The 22,140-nt window shown below is 40.5% G+C and overlaps 1 protein-coding gene across 1 annotated transcript in view; it reads left to right on the top strand.

Annotated features, from left to right (window-relative positions):
* PELI2 (pellino E3 ubiquitin protein ligase family member 2) overlaps positions 1-19,002 on the top strand; it is a 197,163-nt gene extending 178,161 nt beyond the window's left edge. Inside the window, exons 4-6 of the mRNA XM_047079598.1 lie at positions 3,122-3,319; positions 10,610-10,798; positions 18,326-19,002. Of these exons, the coding sequence (XP_046935554.1) occupies positions 3,122-3,319; positions 10,610-10,798; positions 18,326-18,892 (954 nt within the window). The 3' untranslated portion in view covers positions 18,893-19,002. The remainder of the gene's footprint in view (positions 1-3,121; positions 3,320-10,609; positions 10,799-18,325) is intronic.
* The last annotated feature ends 3,138 nt before the right edge of the window (positions 19,003-22,140 follow it).

The following is a 22,140-nucleotide window of genomic DNA, read 5'->3' as shown; positions in this document are numbered from 1 at the left end:
TCTTGGATAGAAGCAGCAACATTCCATCTTTGTCATAGGAGGGACATCAGAAAATAAGGTTACAGATACAGGGATATGGGTAGCGTTGGTCCAGGAAAGGTGAGGGAGGCCCTTCCAAGTTCTTCAATGCCATCTTACCTGTACTGACTTCAGCTGACAACCAGGCAAACCCAAACCTTTCTAAAATATATAAAATTTAAAATGCTGAATGATGCCATGTCTGTGGTATCAGTAATATTCTCCCTGTGGTTACTCTATGAGTATCAGCACTGTATGATTATCAGGTGAAATTCAGGAACATCTTGGCTTGTCTACATGACTCCCCTTAAGATAACGTAGAGTTGATCCAGTATTCAAAAGGATGGGTTCCAAGTTTTGCGCATGGGGTGAGTTTTCAGTAGGAAAGTGGCTTAGAGTTTTGTTTTGTTTTTTTCCTGGCAAAAGCAACATGTATCCGAAAGTATAAAATTTTACTGGCACCCTATAGGTTAGATTTAAGTGGGAGTGAATTGATAAACAAATCAAACATGACCAGTCAGATAAGTATCATGACTTGAAATAATTGATTGTTAACGGTATGTTCCAGTTGAAATGTCATGTTTTACAGTCCATTTCAGTTAATTCATCAAGACATTAATATATTGGGATGAAATCACAGTGGCCTTTACAGAAGAGAGTAATCTTTGTGTGTGACAAGCCTGTGACATTCTACTAGAGCATGACTTTAGCTTTGAGCTTACAACAGAGCTTGAAGAGCTGTTGCCCTCTTCATGGAGGTAACAGAAACGATGTCAGAGACCGTGTCTTTGTGAGAGCTCCAGGCAATTGTAGAACTCACCCCATTTCACTCCCCAGCTTCAGTGGACAAGGTTATTCGTTGGACAGTACAAGTTTATTCCTGAGTTTAGAGTAGCCTTTATTTTCTTGTTTATACTTTTCTGTATTTGTAGAATATTTTGCAATAAGTATTTGTTACTTTTCTAATTAAAAAAAATATTTTAAAGTGAAATAGATCAAAGGTAAATACTGTATGATATCAATTATATGTGGAATCTAAAAAAAAAAAAAAAAAAATCAAAACCATGGAGGCAGAGACTAGAATGGTAGTTACCAGGGGCTGAGGGGGTGGAGGAAAGAGGGAGAAGTTGGTCACATAGTACAAACTTCCAGCTGTAAGATGAATAGGTTCTGGGGATCGAATGTACAGCATGGTGATTATAGTTAATAATACTGTATTGTATCCTTGAAAGTCGCTAAGAGAATAGCTTTTATAAAAAGAAAAAAAAAAGGCTCAAAGAAAGAGAGCAGTCTGAATCAGAGCTTCTGAGTTATACACCCAGCTTTTAAATGAATCTAGCAGAAGGAAGACTCTCAACTTTAGAAAGATGAATTCTATGGTAAGGTTTTATAATATCTCTTAATTTGGGTTTTATGTTGCATTTTAAACAAGTTATATATTTTCTAAACCTGAAATGCATATATTCAGGCAATATGCATCTATTCAAGTTGATGAGTTTTAGTGAAACCAGAGGTTTCGTTTATGCCAGGCACATTTCATTAGGACAAGAAATTAAGTGTTGTAAAAAAAAAAAAAAAAGAGAGAGAGAGAGAGAGACAGAAAATAGATGAATGCTGTCTGTTGGCTTAATAGAGATAGTCTGTGCATAAAAATGTGTGAGATTTACAAAAGAAATACAATAATAATTTTCCAGGAAGCCAACAGAGCTAAATGATGCAAGATAATTTTTTTTTTTACTTTTATTCATGGATGAAAAATACATCTTATGTGTTAGATAGAATTTTGAGATCATGATAAAAATACCTGGGAAATTGACTTTTAGGGGGGCTTATATGTACACATCTGGGAGTTCCATGTGTCCCTCCCCTTGTCAGCTTCTGAATCAAAGTCATTAGTGTTAGAACATTAATATCATATTTTAGTGAGAAATGATTTATTTACATATAAATGATTTTAATTTAAAAAGTCTCTTTGGCATATATATAACATTTATCACTTTTTACTAGTTAAGAGATGCATAGAACAGCGTTACGTGAACATTTTAGTATTTTGTCTTGAGGATTTTTGAAAATTTTTTTTAAAGTTTATTTTTGAGAGAGAGAGAGCACGAGTGGGGGAGAGGCAGAGAGAAAGGGAGACACAGAATCTGAAGCAGGCTCCAGGCTCCGAGCTGTCAGCACAGAGCCCAGTGTGGGGCTTGAACTCATGAACGGTGAGATCATGACCTGAGCCAAAGTCAGACACTTAACCAACTGAGCCACCCAGGCACCCCTTGAGAATTTTTTTATTTGTAAACAAGTACTTAACTCTTCCCAGTTTCCAGGACAGAGCAGTGCCTCCCTTATTTGGATTTATTGAATATGAAAACCTTTTCTAGAACTGTAAGATCTTCCTAATGAAATCTATTCTTTCTGAAGCATTTACATTTACCAAGGAAAATAAGTCAGCATAATGTTATTGGCAACTCTTTTAGACTTTCCCAAGAGAGATTTTTTTTTTTTAATCCAAAATTGAAATGTTAAGACCAGCTTTTTAAATATTTCACTTGACTACATCCCAAACTTTGGGCTGACTTGTATAGCCCTTTACATCATTCTCATTTACAGAGAGTATGGCAGCAGGCATTTAGTCTATGTCTGGGTTAGGGCTATTCTTGCCCCACGCCATGAGTCACTGGATTTACTTAGGGAAAACAATCCCTGTGGCTGGGCAACAGTTCCTTTGTTTCTTGGCTTTCTTTAAAATCTTGGTTTTTTCCAGCTAGAAATAGAGGGGCAGAGGGGGTGAGGGAGAGAATAATTCTCTATTAGAATAATATTTTTACCTGGTCCAAGAAATACAATCTGTTGGGGGGCAAGACTTCATGTTTTTCTCCCAGATAAAAAATTTAGCTTTTCTCTTAATATTTAAAATCTGATGATTGGTTACTATAATATCTCACTTAAACAAGAAAAGGAACAGAACTACATTTTTTTTCATTAAATTCTTACCCTCAGAGCAGAGATAATAAATGTTAAAAGGATCCTGAACACTCATTCCATGTGAACAAAATATGGTGACATACTTTTCAAAATGAGTCATGAGTGCATTTGATTTATTTAGGTGGGCAGATCAACAGAAAGCCCTATCGACTTCGTTGTTACAGACACAATTTCGGGCAGTCAGAACAATGATGAGGCCCAGATTACACAAAGCACCATATCCAGGTTTGCCTGCAGGATCGTCTGCGACAGGAGCGAACCTTACACAGCACGGATATTCGCAGCCGGATTCGACTCTTCCAAAAACATATTTCTTGGAGTAAGTACTATGACTAAGCCCATTGTTTCAAGAATAACACCCATTATTATCAGCTATAACAGTTAATTGTGGCCAAAAATCTGCTTGACACGACGCCTCTAGTTACATTTGGAGATTTTAGTTTTCAGATGGTGGAGTTTTGTGAGGCTGTTATTAAAAATCTGAAAGTAATGAAGTTCCTTGATACTTGTTCCACTTGCTGTATTATAGTATGTACAGTAATTACTTTTTAAAAAATGTATATTAACATTGTTCCTAATGTATTCTTAGTAGATTTAAGGGAGGTGATTTCAGAGGGAAAAATAATGGTCAAATCTACGTAAATAGGGTTCAAAGGAAAAAGTGACGTTCATTCATTCAAAAAATTTTCATTGGGTATTGGCTGTGCTCCCGGTCATGTGTTATAGATGTGATATTGCAGAGAACAAAACAGATTAAGGCTTCATAAGGCCTCTCTGGCTTCATAAGGCTTCCATGTAAATCAAACCCAGAAGTTTTGGTGAATGTTCAGTTTTAATATAGTTTTGGGGTTTTTTTATTCGGGATGTTTTTGCGAGGACAAAAACCATTCGGAATGGCCTAAACAATAATAAAAACGTATTATTTCATGTAACAAGGAGTGCCAGGGAAGACAGTTCCAGGGTTGATTGCTTCAGTGGTTCTGTGACATCCAGGGAACCACGTTGGTTCTGTCTTGCCCCTCCCTCCCTGCGCAAATCAGGGTTCCTCAGGCAGCCTTAGGGCTGAGGGATGGCTCCTGCACTCCGTACGTCCCTCCACATAACAACTTGTAGCTGAAGAAGAGGTGGGCACAGGCAGTTTCTATCCTTATCCCTTTTTATTGTTTTGTTATTTACTTTTTGTAGTTGAATAAATTTGACATGTACCATTGTGTAAATGTAAGGGGTGCAGTCCTGTTACTTTGATACATTTGTATGTTGTAAAATACTTGCTGATGTAGCAATATTTACCACATTCACAACTATAGTACAATAATATGGTCTATATTCATATTATGGTGCCTTAAATCTCAATGGCTAATTTGCTGCTCATTACAAGTTGTACCCTTAAACACATCAATCTTACCACTCTCTCCAGGTCCCTCTGCCCCCATCCATCCCTGGTAACCACTTTGCTCTGTTTTGCATAGGCTTAACTTTTTTAGATTCCACCTATAAATGATATCCTATAGTACTTATTTTCTCTGACTTGCTTAGCATAATGCGCTCAGGGCCCATCTGTGTTGTTGCAAATGGAAGGATATCCTCCTTTCTCATGGGTAAATAATATTTTACTGTGTATATGTACAGTGTCTTTTTTTATCCATTCATTCATTGATGGGCGTTGGGGTGGTTTCCAATAATGGCTGTTGGGAATAATGAGATAAACATGGGAGTGCATATATCTCATTGAAATCCTGTTTTCATTTCCTGTGGGTATGTGCCTACAAGTGGAAATCTGGATCATATGGTAGTTCTATTTTTAATTTTTTGACTATTTGGGGTCTTCTGTGGTTGCACACAGAGTTTAGGATTATTGCTTCTATTTCTGTGAAGAATTCCTTTAATATTTTGATGGGGATTGCATTGACTCTGTAGATGGATTTGGGTGGTATGGCCATTTTAACATTATTCTTCTGATTCATAAACATGGGGTGCCTTTCCATTTGTGTCTTCAATTTCTTTCGGCAAAGCTCAGTACAACGTTTTGTACTTTTCATCATATATAGATCCTTCACTTCCCTGATTAAATTTGTTCCTAAGTATTTTGTTTTTGATGCTGTTGTGAATGGGATAGTTTTCTTTTTGCCTTTTTCAGATGCTTCATTATTTGTGTAAAGGAGTGCAACTTACTTCTGTATGTTGGTGTCCCGACACTTTACTGAAATCATTAATTCCAACAGCTTTTTGACAGATTCCCTGTGATTGTCAATAAATAAGATCATATCATCAGCAAATAGTGACAGTTTTACTTTCTTTCCAGTTTGTATGCCATTTATTTCTTTATCTTGCCTGATGGCGCTGGCCAGGACGTCTGGTACTGTATTGAACAGAAATGGTAAGAGTGGGCATCCTTGTCTTGTTTCCAACCTTAGAGGATACACTTTCAGTTTTTCCCCCTTGAGTATGATATTTAGCTGTAGGTTTGTCATATACGGCCTGTTGAGGTATGTTCCTTCTGTAGCCAACCTGTTAAGGGTTTTTATTCTGAAGGGATGTTGTATTTTGTTAGTTTTCTGTGTCTATTGACTTGATCGTGTGATTTTTACCTTTCATTTTATTGATGTGATGTGTTACGTTTATTAATTTGCATCTGTTGAACCTCGCATCTCGGGTAAATTCCACTTGGTCATGGTGTCTAATCCTTTTAATGTGTTCTGGAATTTGTTCATATTTTGTTGAGAATTTTTGCATCTACATTTATCAGGGACATTGGTCTATAGTTTTCTTGTGGTATCCTTATCTGGTTTTGTTATCAATGTAAGGCTGGCTTCATAGAATGAGTTTGGAAATGTTCCTTCATTCTCAATATTTTGGAAGAGTTTGAGGAGGATTGGTAGTAATTCTTCTTTAAATGTTTCGTAGCATTCCCTAGTTGAAGCCATCTGGTGGTGGAATTTTCTTGGGATTTTTTTTTTTTTTTTTTTAACACTCATTCAATCTCTTTACCCATTTTCTGAGTCTTCCTGATTCAGTCTTGCTAGGATGTGTGTTTCTGGAAATGTATCCATTTCTTCTACGTTCTAGCAGTCTTTCATGATTCTCTGTATGTCTGTAATATCAGGTATAATATCTTCTCTTTTATTTCTAATTTTGAGTCTTCTCTCAAAGTCTTCTAATTTTGAGTCTTTACTGAGATTAGCTAAAGGTTTGTCAATTTTGTTTCTCTTTTCAAAGAACCAGCTCTTAGTTTTGTTGATCTCTTCTGTTGTTTTTCTGGTCTCTATTTGATTTATTTTGCTTGGATCCATATGGCCTTTCTTCTGCTAACTTTGAGCTTGCTGTTTTTGTGTTTTTCTTTTTTCTAGTTCCTTGAAGTGTAAAGTTAGGTTGTTCAAGACCTTTCTAATTTCATATATACATATTTATTGCTATAAACTTCTCAGAACTGCTTTTGCTGTATCCCACAATATTTGATATATTGTGTTTTCATTTTCAATTGTCTCGAGATAATTTTTCTCCTTTTGATTTCTTTGACCCAGTGGTTGTTAAATTTCCACATTATTTGTAGATCTTCTCAGTTTCCTCTCATTGTAACTTTCTATTTTCATACCATTGTAGTCAGGGAGGATAGTTGATATGATTTCAGTCTTCTTAAACTTGCTAAAATTTGTTTTGTGGCCTATCATATCTCTCCTGGAGACCGTTCTAATGCACCTGAGAAAAATATATTCTGTGGGATAAGATGTTCTGTAGATGTCTGTCAAGTCCTTGTTCTAAAGTGTGGTTTAATTCCAGTGTTTCCTTCTTCATTTTCTGTCTGAAAAATCTATCCATTGTTGATAGTGAGGTATTGAAGTCCCCTACAATTATTACATTGTATATTTCTCTTTTAGATTTGTTATTATTTGCTTAATATAATTTGGTACTTGAATGTTGGGGATATACATACACACACACATTACATACATACATTTAATCTCCATACATACATATAATTATTATATTTTCTTGATGTACTGATCCCTTTGTGATTATGTAATGACTTTGTCTCTTATTACCCTTTTTGGCTTTAAATCTATTTTGTCTGATATAAGTATGGCTATAGCTGCCTTCTTTTGTATTCTGTTTGCTTGGAATATCATCTTCCATCCTTTAATTTTGAGCCAAACCATAGGAGACTCTTAAAAACTGAGAATAAACTGAGGGTTGATGGGGGGTGGGAGGGAGCAGAAAGTGGGTGATGGGCATTGAGGAAGCCACCTGTTGGGATGAGCACTGGGTGTTGTATAGAAACCAGTTTGACAATAAATTTCATATTAAATTTTTTTTTTAAAGCTGAGATGAATCTCCTGTAGGGCAGGAGGTTTTTGTTTTTTGTATTTTGTGGGTTTTTTTAGATCCAGCTGCCACTCTATGCCTTTTGGTGAGTCAGTACATTTACATTTAGTGTGATTGTTGATATGTTGATACATTTAGTGTGATTGTTGATACTTATTACTGCCATTTTCTCTTTTGCCTGCTGGTTATCTTGTCTCTCCATTGTTCTTTTTCCTTCTGTTTCTACCTACCTTTATACCTTGGTGGTTTTCCATGGTGCTTTTCGTTCAGTCTCCCACTCTTTTTTTAGTGTTTTGTGTCTCTCTTCTAAATTTTTGTTTTGTGGTTATCATGAGGTTTACATAAAACATCTCACAGATAAAACAGTCCTTTTTCTGCGGATGGCAATTTATCTTCAGTTGCCTATGAAGATTCTGTCCTTTTACTTTTTTCCTTTTGTATTTTTGATGTCACAGATGATCTCTTTTTATGCTGTGATTTGGTTACCAAGTTGTAGTAACTGTATTTATTTTTATTATTTATTATAGGTATTTTTAATGTCCTTTGCCTTTAACCTTTATGCTATAATTGGGAGTTAATATACTACTATAAATAGTTACAGTTTTATAATTCTGACTAACACCTTAATCAGAGTTTTGTGTATTTCTGTCTTTTCATTCCAGCTTGAAAATCTCATTTGAACACTTCTTGTAAGGCAGGTCTAGTGGTGGTGAACGCCCTCTGCTTTTGTTTGTCTGGGAAAGCTTTTAATTCTCCTTCATATCTGAAGCATAACTTTTCTGGGTGGACTATTCTTGGCTGGCAGTTTTTATCTGAGAAGTTTGATAGCCTGCTGGAGATTATTTTGTAGGTTACTGTCTTTTTTTTTTTTTCTTCCTACCCACCCCCCCCCCCCCCAGCTGCCTTTAAAATTTTATCGTTGGGAGCACCTGGGTGGCTCAGTCGAGCATCCGACTTCAGCTCAGGTTATGATCTCACAGCTCTTGAGTTCGAGCCCCACGTCAGGCTCTGCGCTGACAGTGAGGAGCCTGGAGCCAGCTTCCGATTCTGTGTCTCCCTCTCTCTCTGACCCTAACCCATTCACATTCTGTCTCTGTCTCTCTCAAAAATAAATATTTTTAAAAATTTTAATTTTATCACTGACTTTTAATAGTTTTAATATAACGTGTCTTAGAGAAGATCTTGCGTTGAGTTAATAAGGTGTTCTGTTAGCCTAATGGACTTTGTATATCCAGTTCTTTCCCCAACTTTTGGAAGTTCTCAGGAATTATTTCTTTAAATATGCTGCCTGTCCTTTTCTCCCTCTCTTCTTCTAGAAAATTCATTATTCATATATGGGTTTTTGTAATGGAGCTTGCTAGTTTTCGTAGTGTTTCTTCACTTCCTTTAAATCTTAGTTCTCTCTCCTCTTCCATCTGAAGCATTTCTCTATTCCAGCCTTCCAACTTGCTAATTCTCTCTTCCATCTGATCTGCTCTATTTCCAGTGCATTCTAATGCATTCTTCATGTCATTCATTGAGTTCTTCAAGCCCAAAATTTGTTTGGTTCTTTTTTTACAATTTTGGCGTCTTTGGTAAAGTATTCCTTCTGTTTGTTAATTTTATTTCTGAGGTCATTGTATTGCCTGAGTTTTCTTGTAGCTCATTAAATTTCTTCATAACAGCTGTTTTGAATTCTTTATCAGTTAGATTGTAGTATTCCATGTCTTTGGGTTCATTTGTTGGAACATTGTCATTTTCTTTTTGTAGTACTGTATTACTATGATTTTTAATGGTATTTGATTAAAAGTGACTCTGTCCTCACATTTGAAGTAAGGAACACCCTATTTAGGCAAGATTCTGTTTACTTTGGTTCTAACAGTTCAAGTTGGTGGCTGGGAACCTTCTTTTCACTTTCTAGAAGGTGGTGCCATAGCACAAATTTTTGTTTTCTCTTGGGGGTAGGGGCTGACTTCCTCCTAAGATTGGGAGTGGCCACCAAGGGAAAAGGAATGGGGGTGCCGAAGAGTTGGAGAAGGTGTGTACTTAGCTCTTGGGGCTTTGATGTGCCCACAGCCTGGAAGGGGGATCCTCAACTTGGGATGGGGATGAAACGAGTCCCAGAAGTCCATGAGCCAGAACCCTGGGGCAAAGAGCAGGAGACCCTTCCCTGAAATTCTTTTTGCCTATTTCCCTTCTCCCACTCACTGCAGTCTTTCCTTGGAGACAACATTCGGTCCTTCCAGCTACAGAACATGCATGGGGCAGACCCCCACTTACCTCCTTCACCCTCCGCCTCCTTTTTCAGAAAGGTTACACTATCCTCCTGCCTGCCCACCAGTCACTGCCTTTGCTGCCTTCTGGCTCCCCAGCAGCTCCTCTCCGCTGCCTCCTCTGTGTTTCAATGCACCCACTTTCTGGGCATAGATGTATTGACCTCTTTCAGGTGACCTGGATGCTGTACAGCCATGCTCTTTTTTGGTTACAGATGTCGGATTAGTTGTACATCTGAGGGGCAAGGAAAATGGAATGACCCATGCCACTGGGAGACTGTTTTCCCTTTGCTTTTTAGAACAAAGGACCTTTACCAGGAAGGCTCTTAAAAACCCTCTTATGTCTCATTGGCCAGAGCTCAGTCCCTGGCAAGAGGGTTATCCAACTCAGAATTTACTCCTGAGTCATGTTTGCAACAGCTATCTCTGTCACCAAGAAAGAGGAGAGAAGTAACTGTGGCACAAGCATCCAGGAGTGTTGGTCCTGCCATCATATCAGGTGGTCTTTACATTCCATCTTTGAGGATCCAAACATTGATATTTATGAAGAGATACTAGCCACAACTTGTCAGACTAACAGTCTTAAAATTTTTGTATGTTTTTTCCTCTTTCTTCTGTATACTTCCCAGGTAATAATTGCGTGTAGAGTGCTGGTAGATAAGAGGCGAAAGGATTGCACAAATAGAACTGAAGAACGTGTCTAGATTCCTGGACTCTCCCAGGCATGAGGGCAGTGGGTAGAAAAGAATCTCTGAGGGAAGGGTCCGGGCCTCAGGTCCCTTTTTTTTTTTTTTTTTTAAGCTCCCAAGATGAATATAATGTATATCCAGTGATAAATCATTCATACATTTTAGCACTTTCATGTTATCAGAATAATTGCATATTTTATCCTTCTGATTATTAGCTTTAAATAGAAAATGAAAATTCATCACTTTCCTTCCTTCTGCCCGTACTGGATATTTTTAAAAGATTCTGGAATCCCTTCATTTTGAACATAATCTTAGCATGCTTTTTCTGTTCTGTGGTATGCTCTCCAGGAAAAGGCAGCAAAATGGAAAAACCCCGATGGCCACATGGACGGGCTCACTACAAATGGCGTCCTGGTGATGCATCCACGAGGGGGCTTCACTGAGGAGTCCCAGCCTGGGGTCTGGCGTGAGATCTCTGTATGTGGAGATGTGTACACCTTGCGAGAAACCAGGTCGGCCCAGCAGAGGGGAAAGCTGGTGAGTGGTCTTCACTCTGGAAAATGCACCTAACTACAAAAGCCCAGCCTAAGGAGTGTCGTTTTTCTCCCCTGAAATTCAGAACCTTTGTGGGGGTACCAGGGCTGTGTTCCATTGACCCAGGAAAACGAGAATTCCACAGGCCCCTGAAAGTGCTAGGAAAAAAGGCTTATTTCCTTCAATGATTAAGCTTTTCCCATAGTAGAAGAAAATTACCTTTTTGTTCCTCGCCTACCTTAATAGCATATCTTTCATTATATGCTTCACCACAGAATTCTGCTTAAATTCAATAAAGAAAGATAAACTTACTTTTAGTGTAAAACTTTACTAATTTGGAAAAATCCTGAGCTGTCCAAGACTAATTAGTGAAAATTATGAATTACAGAAGTATTTACTAGACTTCCTGGAACTAAAAGAGAATTAAGTTAGCTTTTTTCCTTTGAGTTCATAGTAAGAAATTAATACGTAGTTCCCTATATAATTCACCAAAATCATAAAACTTTTTACTTGAAATAATTCATAGAGGGCATTGATCTGACATGTTAATATTTTCCTATAAATATCACTACTTATCCCAAATGACCTAAAGCAGTTGGTTTTTTAACCCTTTCTTCTATGGAGAATAATTGTAAACCCTTAAATGGGAAGCTTTGGGTTTCTGATCTTACCACGCCTGTGGGACACAGTGCCGGAAGTTTCTAAGTAAACTTTCTACTCCAGCGCCTTTAATTAATTGTTAGGTAGAAGCCAGAATATGAGAGAACAAATATTTGATTCAGAACACCTCCCTAGAAAAACATAAGAGTCATCTAGCATTTTTCAGCAAGATGACAACCAAGTATTACTAAAACGGAAAAAGAAGATGGCAGGGATGCTGTTTCACTAGCCTGGTTGGCTAGTCTCTACTAGATGTTAGTTTGTAGGGAATTGTTACTTTTATTTCTATTTTACATCATTACTGAGCTACAAGTACAGCTTCTGCATTTTACAGTAAAGCCCAGTATTAGAACATCCTGGCTGAGTAAATATGAGAAGCGTTTTCTAAGAGAGCCCAAAGCAAATACAGTAATCTCTGTTTAAACACTTTTCAAGAGACTAGGGCACAGAATGTGAAAGCAGGTCTTCCAGATAACTTTGTTTCTGATCACTGGATAACTTTATACAAAAACTGACCTAGGTTGGCTGAACTGGTTATCAGTCATTATAATGGCCACAGTAGAAGTTAGTAAATGGTTGCTGGGGGCAGGCACTACGTTAACATTTCAGAGACCGGAACTCATTACATCTGAGCAACTTTATTCAAAGAAGTGGGATCGTGCCCATCTTATGGATGAGGAAAGTACGGCCTAGGGAGGTTAATTATTGTGAAGGGTTACCAGAGTTAGAAGGTAGCAGCAGATGGGATTGAAACTCAGTCCTCCCTGACTGAGGGTCTAGACTCCAGGCCTCCACTAGGTATCAGCTCGTGGGGAGCATCACCTGGCTCTCACCCGAGGTGCTTGACACCAGAGCATTTGCTTCCCTAGGAAATACAGAGCATATGTCAGAGTCCGCATAGGGCACATCTGTCTTCAAGGGCACATTTATAGGATGGGTTTCTTGCCTACTCTGGTGATTGTGCAGTGACCCAGCTCAGGCTGTGTGTGCCAGAGAAGGTGGCAGTGCTACTGAAAAGAAACCACTCCAAAAATAGCTTGTATTCACGAGCTGTACTAAATCTAGACTATTTTCAAAGTTAGTCCCTACAGGAGACCCTTAGATCTGCCCAACATTGTGCTGTACTGTTTGATAGTGTACGATTGGCTTGGCCTACAGTAAAGGTTTCTGAGTTTCCATCAGTCTAACTTTGCACTGTGGGGATCAAAGCACCCATCCTCCCCTGCAACCCCCTCTGATTAACCAGGGGAACAGTTTGAGGTGAAAGCCCACTGATTCTTCCAGCTTATGTTTCAGTTTATGACTCCTTCCGTGCATGTGGATTGTATTGATGTAAAGTTTCTATCAGGAGATTCGATTTAGAGAACAGTCTCTGACGGTACTCTCCATTTTCAGTTGAACACAAAAATATGGAGAATAAAGTGATCTGCGAAAAATCCAGAACATTATAAAAGTAGCAGGTGCCTCCTGCTTTCAGTGTGGAACTAGTGCTGGTAGAAGGTTCTGTGTTAATATCCTGCTTGGCATTTAATGTGCCAATGTGTTAACAACTTCCTTGGTTTCTCATCACACCAGCTTTGTCCTTGATCACCACAACCAATTAAATGTGGGGGGAAATGCCCTTTCAGGAGCTTAACCCCCCACCCCAAATAAATAGGTGAATAGGCTTTGAACTGCATCCTATTCCTTTACCTAGTTGATAACTTTCTATCAATAGTCTTATCAATAGTGATAATATTGCTCTATTAAGTGTGAGTGTACTAGATATCTACTAGATCTCTACTAGATATATAGATCTATTAAACTATATTGGCTCTGTAAAATTTAGTAAATTCAGCAAAGTTCATTTGCTTACCTAATTTTAGGTGATCTGAAAATAACCATAGTGTTCCGTGCAGGCTTTATGAAGTGCTTCATATTAAGTCTCTCTTAGGCATTACTCAGAGCAACCTCATGGGATCAGTGTTGTCATTCCCACTTACAGATAACCAGGGATTTAAAAAGTTGATACTCAACTTGTAAGTAGTGGGTGGGGATTTGAATTCTCTACCCTAAACTTAGCTAACTGATCAGTTTTAACTGTCTTACTTCTGAAAGGTAAGTGTCGATTCCTTGGGCTTTCTCCTTGCCTTTTTTTTTTTCTTTTTTTTTCTTTTTTTTCTTTTTGTGGAATTTGAGAAACAAATATCTGATGAACCTATGCCTCTGCCCAGGGGTGTCTTTACCATACTCCCTCCTACACACTGTAGTCTGGAGAAAACTACGCTTTGTTCACAGTTAAGAGAGAGCCCACAAAAAATAACGGTTATTGTTTGAGCAGCCGCCTTCCATCACTGGTTCTGAAGTCCGGTCACAGATCTGGGTGCTCATTGCCACTGTGAGGAGTGCTGCAGTCTCAAATCAACGACATGACCTCTCTGTGCCTGGCTTCGCGTGCATTTATTTGGAATAGTGCTGGTCCATACCTTAGCGGATCACGGAGAGAGCAAAGTGCAGATTGGAACAGGACTGCACAGCACAGCAGTCCATGGTTGGGTAGCTGTTCTGACAAAGCAGGGGTAGGAGCTGGGAATCCAGCAGTGAACAGGATGCCCAGGGCTCTGGCCTCCAGTTGTCCATCTGGAGAAGGTCGCAGACAATGCAACCAGTCATTAGCATATTGTATGTAATGAACACAGTCTTGTACTAGAAGGGACAGGAGGAACCTATTCTATCCTTGGAGGAGTCAAGAATGTGTGGAAAATAAAAGACCAGGGACTCAAAATTTATAAGATGTCGTTTACCAAAAACTGCTTTGTAGGAAGGAAAGACGGGGTTGTTCACCAGTGTGGCCACTACTGAACCTCAGTGCCTTAACCACATCAGAATTATTCTTTCAGATGTGGTTACATGCTTGGATAAGATGTCCCTGAGAATTACCTGTGGTCAGCACAGGAAGGGAGCCTCGTGCCAGGCTGTGAGAGGGGAGGGGACCATGCAGCACTGGGGAGGGGAGGCAGTAAGGGGGGAGGGAGCTGCAGCAAAATTTTTTTTAATACATAATTTATTGTCAAATTAGCTAACATACAGTGTATACAGTGTGCTCTTGGTTTGTGGGGTAGATTCCCATGATTCATCGCTTACATACAATACCCAGTACTCATCCCAACAAGTGCCCTCCTCAGTGTCCATCACCCATTTCCCCCCTCCCCGATACCCCATCCACCCTGTTTGTTCTCTGTATTTAAGAGTCTCTTATGGTTTGCCTCACTCTCTGTTTGAATCTATTTGTCCCCCTTCCATTCCCCCATAGTCTTCTGTTACGTTTCTCAAGTTCCACATATGAGTGAAAACATATGATGTCTTCTTTCTCTGACTTATTTTACTTAGCATAACACCTTCCAGTTCCATCCATGTTGCTGCAAATGGCATGATTTCATTCTTTCTCATTGCCAAGTAGTATTCCATTGTATATACAAACCACATCTTCTTTATCCATTCATCAGTTGATGGATATTTGGGCTCTTTCCATAATTTGGCTATTGTTGAAAACACTACTATAAACATTGGGTACATGTGCCCCTATGCATCAGCACTCCTGTATCTTTAGATAAATTCCTAGCAGTGCTTGCTGGGTCATAGGATAGATCTATTTTTAATATTTTGAGGAACCTCCACACTGTTTTCCAGAGCGGCTGCACCAGTTTGTATTCCACCAACAGTGCAAGAGGGTTCCTGTTTCTCCACACCCTCCCCAGCATCTATAGTCCTGAGTTGTTAATTTTAGCCACTCTGAGCGATGGGAGGTGGTATCTCAATGTGATTTTGATTTGTATTTCCCGGATACATGAAAAGATGCTCAACATCACTCATCATCTGTTGGCCATCTGGATGTCTTCTTTGGAAAAGTATCTATTCAGTCTTCTGCCCATTTCTTCACTGGATTATTTGTTTTTTGGATGTTTAGTTTGGTTAAGTTCTTTATAGATTTTGGATACAACCCTTTATCCAATATGTCATTTGCAGATATCTTCTCCCATTCTGTCAGTTGCGTTTTACTTTTGTTGATTGTTTCCTTTGCGGTGCAGAAGATTTTTGTCTTGATGAGGTCTCAGTAGTTCATTTTTGCTTTTGTTTCACTTGCCTTGGGAGACATGTCTAGCAAGAAATTGCTGCAGCTGAGGTCAAAGAGATTATTGCCTGTTTTCTCCTCTAGGGTTTTGATGGTCTCTTGTGTCACATTTAGGTCTTTTGTCCATTCTGAGTTTATTTTTGTGCATCGTGTGAGAAAGTGGTCCAGTTTCATTCTTCTGCATGCTGCTGTCCAGTTCGCCCAGTACCATTTACTAAAGAGACTGTCTTTTTTCCATTGGATATTGTTTTCCTGCTTTGTCAAATGGCCATACATTTGTGGGTCCAATTCTGGGCTCTCTATTCTATTCCATTTGTCTATGTGTCTGTTCTTGTGCCAATACCATACTGTCTTGATGATTACAGCTTTGTAGTAGAGGCTAAAGTCCAGGATCATGATGCCTTCCACTTTGGTTTTCTTTTTCAACATAACTTTAGCTATTCAGGGTCTTTTGTGGTTCCATACAAATCTTAGCTTTGTTCTAGCTTTGAGAAGAATGTTGGTGCAATTCTGATTGGGATTTCATTGAATGTGTAGATTGCTTTGGGTAGTATTGACATTTTAACAATATTAATTCTTCCAATCCATGAGCATGGAATGTTTTTTTATTTCTTTGTGTCTTCCTCAACTTCCTTCATAAGTTTTGTATAGTTTTCAGCGTACAGATCTTTTACATCTTTGGTTAGGTTTATTCCTAGGTTTTTTATAAATATATGTGTTCAGTTTGGGCTTGATCCTGAGGGCAGAGGAGAGCCAGCAAAGACTTTTGAGCCAGAGAATGACAAACAATTTCTCTGCCTGCCCTTCTCACGGTTCTTTGCCCCTGCCTTGCTTCGGGGTGGCCCTGGTTCTGTCCCTGGGCCTCTCTGCCCTCCCTGAGACCCTGCCTGGACAGTCTTGTCCACTTCCCGGGGCTTCACCCCAATACTGGTAAGTCCCGGACCGGCTTCTCTAAGCCAGCTCTTCAGTCACGCAAGCCTCCTGTGTATCGCCCCGCAGACCCCCACACGACACTCCGCTTCTGCACACCCAAAACTGAATTTCTGTCCCTTCCCCCAAATCTGCCATTTCTCCTAGATTCCCTGTGCCCGGAAAGCCTCCTCCCATGCAGACAATAAAGCCAGATCCAGAAGCGTGTCTTTCTTAATCCAGGAGCTAAGTCCTCAGTGTTCAGTATCTCTGCCTGGGCTGTTGCCACGGATTGTCTTTGTTGAGGTGCACCCATCCTCTCGGCCTGGAGAGAGAACTCCCATGGTGTTCTTAACCCATCCAACCCATCCTCCACACTTCTGGAAGTGACCTTTGGGAAAGGCAGATCTGTTCTTTTATAGCCGCTTAAAACTCTGTGTTGATGCCCTCCAGGCACGGGAGGCCAGCCTGAGGCTCTCGTCCAGCCGGGCTCGGTCACCTGTGGAATAACTGCTGCTCCCTCGTGCCCCGTGCTGCTGAGCCTTTGCATGCCTCTTTCTGGACAGTCTTCTAGCCCACCCACTGGGTCCTGACAACTTTTTCAAATCTCCACGCCAGGCAAACCCTTTTCAAAAAGCCTTTCTGACCTTCTGTCATCAAAGCAAAAGTAGCAAACGTGTACACAGTGCTTCCTGCATGCCAGTTCTCAGAACTTGGTCTGTTTCAACCCTCAAGATCCCCTTGTCCAGTTCTACGGAAGGGGCAACCTAGGCACAGGCTACTGAAGTCACCGCCCCAGGTTGGAGCTAGTGCGTGACCGAGCCAAGGTGCAGCCCAAGGCTGTGCGCTGCAAAGGCCACACTCTTAGCCTGTGTGCTGAGGTGGCCTCGCACGACGATTTCAGCACTGTACTGACCTTCGCTGGCTCCTGGTTCTAGCGTGTCTGCCTGCCACCACTAAAGACTTGTCTTCAGGACGGGAGAGAAGCTTTATTACCCACGGGGCTCAGAGCACAGCAGGCACGTGGAGGGCACTGGTTGGGCTCCCGCCCGCTGTGTCTGCTGCTTCTTGTCAGGTGCCTAGCATTCCATTTTAAAATCGAAACCTAGGGGCGCCTGGGTGGCTCAGTCAGTTGAGCAGCTCAGGTCATGATCTCACAGTTCATGAGTTCAAGCCCCGCATGGGGTTAGCTGCTGTCAGTGCAGAGCCCCCTCCCTCTCTGCCCGTTCCCCACTTGTATTCTCTCTCGCAAAAATAAACATTTAAAACTTTTTTTTTTTTTTTTTAATGAAGGCTAACGGCGAACACTTCTCCAAACCATAGCAACGCAGGACAGGCAGTAGGTTGTATGAAGCTGAGAGTGACCAGGCAGTGTCCGGACCACTGCAGTCATTATCGCAGGGCCCACAAGCATCTTCTGGATCACTTCTGGTCACAGCGAATCTTCACAGTCAATACTGCATGGACTGGTAGGACATCTCCTGTCCTGTGTGAGATCAAGGAAGAACAGTGTTAAAGTTTCACTTTTCCTCTATAAGATTTGTGATGTTCATTAAATAACCACAGTACAGTAATTGAACATGTAAAGCTGGTGTATGTGTGCTCTTTAGGGCTTTGTGAGTATGGCAGATCCGTGTTCCATCCAGTGTTCCAGTGAGGAAACCAGCTCCAGGAAGGGGTTACCCACTCCCCCCACCCCCCACCCCCCAGTCTTGTTCTTCAGGGAGGCAGGGGGTAAGCTGCCTGCCTGTGTTTCCTTGAAAGATGATTTCTGTCTTGAGAGCAAAAGAACGTTAGTGTGATTTGCTGAATTTTGCTTTTAAAAGGCATGTATGTCAAACTCGTTCTAGGTGGAGAGTGAGACCAACGTCCTGCAGGACGGCTCCCTCATTGACCTGTGTGGGGCCACCCTTCTCTGGAGAACAGCAGACGGCCTTTTCCATACTCCAACGCAGAAACACATCGAGGCGCTCCGGCAGGAGATCAATGCCGCCCGGCCGCAGTGTCCCGTGGGGCTCAACACCTTGGCCTTCCCCAGCATCAACAGGAAGGAGGTGGTGGAGGAGAAGCAGCCCTGGGCATACCTCAGCTGCGGCCACGTGCATGGGTACCACAACTGGGGCCACCGGAGCGACACAGAGGCCAATGAGAGAGAGTGTCCCATGTGCAGGACTGTGGGCCCCTACGTGCCTCTCTGGCTCGGCTGCGAGGCAGGGTTTTATGTAGACGCAGGACCACCAACTCATGCTTTCACCCCTTGTGGACACGTGTGCTCAGAAAAGTCTGCGAAATACTGGTCTCAGATTCCGTTGCCTCATGGAACTCACGCATTTCACGCTGCCTGCCCTTTCTGTGCTACCCAGCTGGTTGGGGAACAGAACTGCATCAAATTAATTTTCCAAGGTCCAGTTGACTGATGCCCTTGACAGCCATCTACGACTTTATTAACAAGTTACTGTGAAGATTTTGCCACTAACTCTAGATTTTACCTTTTTATAATGCTGTTTATTAAGGGGAGGGGGGGCTGAGGCTGGTGGGGGGGGAAAGGGGGGGACATGGCGATGAGACATGCCAGGAATTTAAGGCATCGGGTGTGTTGCATGCTCAAAAAAGCGGCATCGTCATTGAAGCCTGCTTGATGAAACCATAATCTTTGTCATAATTGGATTTAAAATGCCATGCTTTTATTTGAACCTTGGGTTTTCAAACAATGTTTTCCTTTGTAAACTTGGATGAGACTTTAAAATCCTATTTTACAAATGTAGAAGAAATTTATTCAGAAGTTGGCTCTAAATGGGCGACCTTCCATGCTGCATGGTGTAGGTGTGAACGGAAAGACATGCAGGGCCTGGGAGTACTTGATACAGGCTAGAATCTGACCAGCTCCCACTGCGGTGGTGGTGGTGGTGGTGGGGAGATGTTAGGCACAGGTGGTGGTTTTGAAATCCGGGGTTTTCAGATTTTTCTTTTTTTTGGGAAAAGAATATTCATATACTGTTGTGTGTTTTTGTTTTTAGTTGGGTGGAATTCGATGACTTTACTCAGTCATCAAATACCTTGGCATTTCAAAGACATTTCCGTAACTTTTTAGTCTGCCTTTTGTTCTGTTTAAGATGGTCTGTCCCTGATTGGCCACAACCGTTGGGTTGATTAAAATGCAGCAACTCTTAAAAATTCATTAACTAAGGGTGATTATTAATTGCAGCAGTCAGCATGGCCTGGGTACTATACCATCAAGTTCCTTTGCTTACTGAATTGCTCAAGATTTATGAGTGATTAAAAATAAGATTTTACTTTTTAAAACCACTTGTTGGGGTTTCCTAAGGTGTTTTTTTTTTTTTTCCGTCCTTAAAAAGGCCAAACTTCTGAGAGCCTAAAAGCAACGTATCACCACGATTCAGTGGCTTTTGTTCACTCCCTCACTGCCATCTGTCACCTTCTCTTGCAGCTTATGGAGCCCTGTAAGTTTTGAAAATGTTTGCAAATCAAACCAAATTTAAATGTGATCATTAGATATATACAACACCAAGCAGTACATCTGCAGGGATAATTTGGAATTCCAGATTTCAAGAGAGCAAATGAGTGTTTACTGAGGAATAATTAAATCAGAATTTCACATGAGCACCACCAACCCTTCTGTTAGCTCCATTTCATTTTGAATAATTCTCAGATACTCATTCTCTGTCCTCAGTACCTACGGTATCCCTGCTACCAGAACGTAAAGGTTCTTGAGGACAGGCGACGGATTGCCACAGCTGGCTGACGTGAAGTAGATTCCTGCCGCACAGAGCAAGTATTTATTTATACTAACATCCTCTAAAATTGACCATTGCAGATTCATGCTACATTTTAACCTTTCTAAAGGTATAGAATTTATAGGCTTCTAATAGACTGCATTTACACTTGACCGTCTTTCCATATTTTGCCTCCTGGTAAATATGTTGCCCTGTTTTCAATTGTTCTAACACATCTTGAATGTCTTTTTCCTTAAAGGGATTACTGTTGATTGCTACCGCTTAATTTGACCTAGTATCTAAAAAGTTCAGCTGCTCAGTTTTAAAAAAGCTTTACTTTTCAATGGAGGTGATTGTGTGGGAGGAGACATTTTTGGTAATTTTTAAGTGATGCAAAAATCCAACAACAGTCCTCTTACTGATAGGGTAAGTCATAAACTATCTCCAGACAGCTAGAATTGCCTAGATTCATGTGTCACATGCCTTTTTCTTTAGCCTCAGACTCCAATGACTAACTTGCTCTTAGAGTCTCTTTAGTTTGTGCTTCTTTGGGCTCCACAAAATGATAAAGAAGGCAACAGTCCCTTTTCTTGCTCTCTGGCTAGAAAGTGGTTTGAGGAGCTGGATACCCTAAAAGCATCTTGTAAAGTAAATGGCCTTGCATCTAGAAGGGCTGGATTTTTCCTATCAAAAACATTTCCGGAAAGTTACGATCTGCTGTAATCTTCCGTTTTGAGGACTACAACAGTTCAGGGTCTAGCAGTTTTACGTGTAACACATGCCCCCAGATAATCTTCCAACGTGAAAAGTTCCTTTTGACTTTTAGTAAATCCCAAGCTCTTGGAAGGGCTAACAGGAGACATACTCTCTCTTCACACCTTCTCCTTTGACTTCCCAGTGAGATCCCCTCCCATTCTGCCTAAGGAACCGCAGAGAGGTGGCAAGTCTGGGAAAAGAAGCCAGGTTCAGCTTGGCCACTTCCAGCAAGATTCGCTTATAACTTGGACTAAGGAGTTTGTTCCAGACATGAAAGCAATTTAGTTTGTGAGAATATACAAGTCTAGCTCGCCAAAGTAGAGTAATATAGTTCAGAAAAAGTAACTTCGCAGAGATGTCTTCTGTTTTTGTTTTGCTTGACCGCTTGAGGAGTGAGCCCTGCTCCCCCAGCTGTACACCTAGGAATTATCCTGATCTTGACCTGATCAAAATGCCTTTTGTGAATAGGTCACTAGAAGTGAAGCCCCGGTGATGTATTCCCCATAGTAAATTTCTTCAGTTGTCAGTTTACTATTTAAAAAAAAAAATGGATGGGATACAGCCCTGAATATTTTTCTAGTCGAATTTTTTTATTAATAATTGGTGCTGTCAGGTCATGCATGCTGCAACTCAACATTTCCCTTATTTGGTTCTTTTTTTTTTTTTTTTGCAAAAAGGGCTACAGTTCACACTGCAGAGTAAGTATTAAACTTTCTGGGTTTTTCTTTTCCCCCCACTGTGGCCCAAAAGAATTAAAATCTTTTTATATAGAGAGCATATTTATCATTCCTCAATAGTTAATTATAGAGTTTGGTACCTTTGTGCCTCAGGGAAGCCACGTGACGTAACTGGTTATAGAATTTCAGGGTTAGGGTTTAAAGAAAGGAGAAAGCCATTGGGAAAATGATGGGCTCCATTAAGGAGACTAATGAATCTGGATGCAGAAGTATGCCAGGACCTGGCATATGCATGATTGTATTAGAATTTATTTCCAGTGTCAATAGGGAAACCTTAAGTTATTACATATACTGTATTAGGAAAGTCGAGAACTCTTCTTCATCAAGCTTCCATGCTTTATTTCATTTTTGCTGACGTGAAACTTCAAACCCCTTTTGGGAGAGCTCAGTATTGTTATTTGGGCACTTTTGAAAGTTTAAAGGGAGTGTGTTTTCTCC

Source organism: Lynx rufus, unplaced genomic scaffold, assembly GCF_022079265.1.
Source record: "Lynx rufus isolate CCGP_SWC_20201006 ecotype Redwood Valley unplaced genomic scaffold, mLynRuf1.p SCAF_17, whole genome shotgun sequence".
NCBI classification, from domain to species: domain Eukaryota; kingdom Metazoa; phylum Chordata; class Mammalia; order Carnivora; family Felidae; genus Lynx; species Lynx rufus.
The sequence above is the reverse complement of the archived record's forward strand: the minus strand, read 5'-3'. Positions and strand labels throughout refer to the sequence as shown.